The sequence below is a fragment of the Oncorhynchus masou genome, chromosome 30 (genome assembly GCF_036934945.1).
Source record: "Oncorhynchus masou masou isolate Uvic2021 chromosome 30, UVic_Omas_1.1, whole genome shotgun sequence".
Classification (NCBI taxonomy): domain Eukaryota; kingdom Metazoa; phylum Chordata; class Actinopteri; order Salmoniformes; family Salmonidae; genus Oncorhynchus; species Oncorhynchus masou.
The window spans coordinates 10744966-10751602 of NC_088241.1; the positions used below are offsets into that span (position 1 = coordinate 10744966).

The 6637-nt window shown below is 39.5% G+C and overlaps 1 protein-coding gene across 1 annotated transcript; it reads right to left on the minus strand.

The window, feature by feature from the left end:
• Positions 1 to 1526: 1526 nt before the first annotated feature.
• Positions 1527 to 2894, minus strand: LOC135523074 (telethonin-like). The gene is made up of 2 exons (XM_064949796.1): positions 2635 to 2894; positions 1527 to 2399 (listed from the first exon to the last, which is right to left on the minus strand). The coding sequence occupies exons 1-2, from the start codon at positions 2784 to 2786 to the stop codon at positions 1997 to 1999; spliced, it is 555 nt and encodes a 184-aa protein (XP_064805868.1). The 5' UTR covers positions 2787 to 2894; the 3' UTR covers positions 1527 to 1996.
• Between the last annotated feature and the right edge of the window lie 3743 nt (positions 2895 to 6637).

Consider the following 6637-nt stretch of genomic DNA (forward strand, 5'->3'; position numbering starts at 1 on the left):
TTCAGCTTCTGCTACTGTGATGCCTAGTCACTTTACCCTGCCTTTATGTACATACATGCAAATACCTCGTACCCATGCACAGTGTTATGTTTCTGGTACTCCCTGTCTATAGCTTCATTCTTTTGTATTTTATTCTTCTTGTGACATATAAAATTATATTTGATTGATTTGATTGGGTTTGGTCAGCAGTACTCTGCAGAGTGGGTTAACTACACTGAGTGTACAAACATTAGGAACACCTTTCTAATATTGAGTTACACCCCCTTTTGCCCTCAGAACAGCCTCAATTCGTCAAGGCATGGACTCTACAAGGTGTTGAAAGCGTTCCACGGGGATGCTGGCCCATGTTGACTCCAATGCTTCCCACAGTTGTGTCAAGTTGGCTGGATGTCCTTTGGGTGGTGGACCATTCTTGATACACACAGGAAACTGTTGAGCGTGAAAAAAACAGCAGTGTACTACCATACCCAGTTAAAAGGCACTTAAATATTTTTTCATGCCCTTTCACCTTCTGAATGACACACACAATCCATGTCTCAATTGTCTCAAGGCTTAAAAATCCTTATTTAACTTGTTTCCTCCCTTTCATCTAAACTGATTGACGTGGATTTTTCAACTGACATCAATAAGGGATCATAGCTGTCACCTCGATTCACCTGGTCAGTCTGTCATGGAAAGAGCAGGTGTTCCTAATGTTTTGTACACTCAGTGTATACTGTATACTGAGTTGTTTTGCTGTAGTAACTGTATGTTCACTATGCCACCTGGTGGCGTAGATGTTTTACTGCATCATCAAATACAACATTACCACAGAAATGAATTAGTATAGAGTACCACAGTATGAGTCATAATACCAATAAAACCTAGCGGTCAAACAGGGAAATCGTTTTTCCACCGTTCATTTTTCCCATAGGGATTTTTGAAACACTTAAAATAAGGGCTGTGTATTGTGTAGGCATACCCAGAGGTAGTAATCTCTGGATTAACTATCTAATGTTAGCTAAATGTAGTAAATAATACATTGGCTACATTTCTTTAAATTGACAATCCTGTGAACTGTCTTGTGCAAGTTTTAAATTGGCACAATACCTGTTAGAAAAGGTGTCAGCTAGATATGACCTGCAGAAGCTTGCAGGGATTTGCAGTCTTGCATGATGTCTACTTTGATGATAATTAGCATTTTCGAAACTGAGAGTAAATAATGCCGAATATATTGATAAAAGTTGTTTGAGAGATATTTACATTGTTTTCAAAACGTCTTGCCAGGCAGGGTAAGCATACATGAAACACAGCCCTTATTTCCCTATGGGAAAAATAGTGGAAAAACGATTAGAACCATTTCCCTGTTTGACCGCTAGGTTTTATGGGTGTTACAACACCTCCACTGTGGGGCTCTATTACACAGAACCTTTAGAATTGTATTTACTGATGTCCACTATGAGCAAGTCTGTCTGTTAATGAAATAAAATAAACACACCTGTGTGGTGGATGAGATCCCATAAATAAATCCTTTGTTTGGATTCATTTTTAATATTTGATTTATTACATTACAGATCACATCACAGTACACCAGTCAAAAAGTTACATATAGTATAAGAAAGGCATATACATCTCCATGCTGATGCTTCATCCCTAGATGGTGACATTACCTTCTGTTTCCTTGTATAGCAGCACCAGCTAATGTCCATGAAAATACCTTAAGAGGTTTGCCAATAAAAAACTTTCCTAGGTTGAATATACTGACCATGATGTCTATGATACTGACCCAGAAAATGGTGTCATGCACTGTTCCATTCAAATTCACTTTATCCTTTCCACACGTTAACAGCTCCCTCAACATAACTTTCAGAGCCAGAAGTATGTTTAAATTAAAAGTCTCTTTTATAAATAAATTAATAATTCCCTTCAACTTTCCCTCTTTCCATTTACACATTGCTGATATCATTTCCTCTGATTTTACATTTTACCTCCAACGTCCTACATTCATTCTTCCCTTTCAACCCCTGAAGGAGTGTGAAAACTCACGTGTTGGGGATATAAGACTAGATGCCCTGAAGTTAACACGGATAGGTTGGGAGACCTTAGGTAAGTCCTTAGTGATTTCGAAAATCTCCTGTTTATCTGAACATACTCCTTTGGCGATCGTCTCAAATTCCATGATAGACTTGTACTCTGATGGAGAAGGTGATCTGTACAGGTCTTTGGATGGGACGGCTTTGCTGAGAGTGAAGATGGGCACACGGATGGCGTTCTTGTATGGCAGCTGGTACTCCTTCAGCATTCCACCCCTTGTGCCCATCTTGATCCTCTGACTGGGGTTTCTCTGGACCAAGAAATGAGCCACCTGTTTCTGCTTGTAGGTCTCCTTTCTCGAGGAGTCGTTTTCAAACAATGTGGTCCTGGAATCAAGCAATAGCATTTTTTAAAGAGCAGTTTGAAAGTGTCCTGCTGTTGTTGCTGTTCTTAGACACTTTATTTGTAAGACCAATATAATCTTTGTGAAAATGTGTTCATTTAGTGAATGATGATAATGAATTTGTGGCACACATTGACCATGACCACCACCAGCACTCGGCTGGAACAGTGATTAAAAGCTAAATTTGATGAAACTCTCTATCATGCTAATATACATACTGTTGTTCTGGTCTCGTTTCCATCACCAAGTCCAGCCAAGTGGCCTGGTAGGACTCCTTCTTCTCCTGGTCCTTCTCCTTTACATCGCAGTGGGCATTTACCAGATACACATCCCCACTGTTTAGACTGTTAATCTTGTGTGTGTAGAGCATAGTGGAGACAGAGATGAGAGAGTTGACTGACTCCCTATTCGATGTGCTAATCTATAGGCTTCTCTGGGACTTGCTTTTGGATGGAGATGAAGGACAGTTGGTCTGTGTGTGAGGTTGTGTGTTGTACTGTGGTTCTCCAGAGCCTCTTATAATGTTAAGGTTCTATTTTTACCCTACTACATCATACCATTGCCAATGCTGTCACCGTGGTTGGCTCAGGTTGTTTGGCGTTTCAGGTTGGTTTACAGCTGTCCTGTGAGGAAGGCGACCAGTGGAAAGAGTGACGAACACCACTTTAATTTCATTGAGTTGTATTAGCGTTGTATTAGCCAGTCCAAACCACACAAAGAGGTTAAAGGTCAGTCATGCTCCTCAGACTTCTCAGATACCTCATAGGGTAAATGCTTCAGGATATTGCTCAATGTAATATGACCTCTGGTGGCAGAATTGCACACATAGTATACATTGTATTTCATCTTTCACCCAAATGTCAGAGCCAAAGTACAGGGAACATTTTCACCTTCATCTCAATGTATTTAACATTCATTCATCATCTATTTTTTCCCCCAAAGAATTGTACAGTTGTATAAATAAACCTAGGTGGAGATGTTCAGAGTCCATTGTTCTTCTATCATGCGTCAAAGTTTTCATCATCAGTGCATGTATTAGTGGACAGATTACCCAGGTATTCCTCAGTAAGGGTTGCCCTGTAGTTATATCGGTACAATAATTCCATGTGATGATGTAGAGGTATAGATCCTGGAAATGCTAGCATGCTATCTGGAAGTTTTGCAATAGACGGACATCTCTTTACATTGTCCTTTAACAATACTTATTTTGTCACTGAACAGATTTGACCAGATTTGAGTAGTAAAGAATATATTTAAGATATTTTCAACATCAGGGCCTTTTTAGCGATGCCATACATGTTATCTAGATCCTTTTCTAAAGAAAACAGAATTGTACAAGTTTATGTATCTTGATTGATCACCAATCATCACTTTAGACAAACAATATGTTATGCTACATTTGTCATAGACCAACTGTGGGTCTCACAAGCAAGTTGTTGTGTATATAGTGCCTTTCTGTTAAATGTGATCTTTACTTTACACCATTTTAATAACAACATGGTAGATTAATCATTGAAACTAAGAACTGACTATTTAGATGTGATCATTTTCTTCTAATCATAGCTTTAGGGAGGAATACAAACACCAATCAAACTACACTGAACAAAAATATACAGGTACAGCTCATATGGGGAAATCAGTCAATTTAAATAAATAAATTAGGCCCTAGTCTATGGATTTCACATAACTGGGCAGGGGTGGTCTGTGGTTGTGAGGCCGGTTGGACGTACTGCCAAATTCTCTAAACCGACGTTGGAGGTGGCTTATGGTAGAGAAATTAACATTACATTTTCTGGAAACCACTTTGGTAGATATTCCTGCAGTCAGCATGCCAATTGCCCCTCAAAACTTGAGATATCTGTGGCATTGTGTTGTGTGACAAAACTGCACATTTTTTGCGGCCTTTTATTGTCCCCATTACAAGGTGCACCTGTGTAATGATCATACTGTTTAATCAGCTTCTTGACATGCCACACATGTCAGGTGGTTGGATTATCTTGACAAGGGAGAAATGCAGGGATGTTAACAAATTTGTGCATAGATTTTGAGAAAAATATGCTTTTTGTGCATATTTTTTATTTCAGCTCATGAAACATGGGACCAACACTTCACATGTTCCGTATATATATTTTTCAGTATACATTGATAAATCATGGCTGATGAGTCTATGAGACAGTATAACGGCCTCTTTAAGATTGAGGAACATCAAGTGCCCGCTGGGGAAATTATTTGGGGTCATTCTGTAAGGTGCATGGTCAGGTTTCAGAGTCATTGCCAGATCAACACAGCCTCAGAAACAGACACCTTGGCTGTCAACCTCGGCAGCTATTCCCCAGCCCCAGCCACTTTCTGAAGCTATGTCCCAGCAAGCCTCTGCGTTATTCACTTTCTGTCCCACTGAAAAGGACACTATGATGAAACAGCTTCATGCCATGAGTTCAGCGGGTAGGCATGTGAGCAATGATTGATGCAGTGATGGAAGATTGATGATGCCTCCCTGAACTGACATTCTCTGCATACCTCATACCAACTTTCCCTCTTTCCAGCTTTGAAAATGTACTGTCGATGATTCAGGAACAGAACAGCCAAAGTTGATTATGTCATAATTCAGTGTCACATGCCATTGTCAGCAACAGGTGCTGCAGCTGTTATCATGCATTGCTCCAGGAAGCTACATTGGTGTCATAAAGCTTAGTACTTCAAATACATCAGCAATTCTTCAGCCCAATTTCACATGGAAAATGAAATGAACAAGCTGTCACAGGCTATGGCGTGGGTTCTTTGGCATTACCCTCTAGCCGTGAGGCTGAAACTTAGTAAGCTGGTATTGGGCAATGACAGTTAACTTGGATTCATCCCAATGAGAACAGCCTGTTCTGTTGAATCCATCAGTTCCCAAGGAAAATATGTATGATGCAGAGTTATCATGGCACTGAAAGTAAATGAGCTAAGGTTCATCTGTTTTCTTTCCTCCGATAATGCTTTTTATAACTTTATAACATATAAAATATGATGCATCACCCTCCAGGTATGGTATCAAGACTAATTCAAGGTTGAATAGGTTAAGTAAGACTTTTGTCCACAAATGTACTGACATTTCTATTATATGTAAATAGTTTATGATTAGTGAAATCAATAATGTAGCTATTTTGTTAGATACTTCACCCTATTAGCAGAAATCTTATTTTTTCAAAGTCATTTTAGCTGTCGGCTGTGGCATTAGCTGTTCGGTCTGAACTGATTCAAACTGATTCACAAATCATGGGAATGTATGGTGCTTTGCAGACTGACTCCCAGAGGCCGGTGTTGCTAGGCAACCCCCTGCACTTGGGCGCAGGTGGACTGCTCCCTTCGTGGCTAAAGCCAATGTGAGAAACGTGCCATTAAACATTTGTGCTATGAAACAAAATAAATACAGCACGCTGCCCCACAAACATTTTTTGATAGATTCATGATAGTGTTGTTAGACAAAGCAAGGAAAGTAAACTTCAAAACTTGATGATGTTTTATTGGAATTTGCAGCTGCTGTCGGTAAGTAATGAATCTGCTAGCTTCTGCCTTGACTTACTATATCTTTAATTTTATGATATCGCTGATTAAGACATTTCAATTAGGTCTCAATGGTGAAGAAACTTGATAGGGTTGGTGGACATAGATGGAGAAAACAGGACATTCTCCAAGACAAGATCCAGTGGAATAATCAGAAGAGTGAAATACACGTGTGATTAAATTAAAGATGCAGTTCGGGATCTTATGCACAACACATTTGTAACGTTGTACGAATTGGATTCATAACATTTTATACGAATTGCAAAAATGTTACATATCTTATGAAATGAATGAGAAAGTACACCATTGGATTCCATAGTACACAAAAAAAACGTAGACCATTTCTGGCTTGTGAGCACCGCATTCAAAACTACTGGCTGAAATAATTCAAAAGTTCTGGAGCATCACTTTAGTGTTTCCCTGATGACAAACTGAATTATTCAGCTCCATTGTTCCTACAAACCAACGTCAGTGGGCGCGGCGTAGCGTTTCGACGGAGTAAGGACTTCCGGTAGCCAGGCATCTTTAATGTATGATCATGTTTCAGTGGTCGTCCACTTAGAGATACATGATGGAGGCTACTTGGGTGAAAGAAACAGCTGCTGATGGAACAGCCTGAATATAAGTGTTTTTCAAGTAAATATTTATTTGCTGAAGGCAAGTCTAGTACTA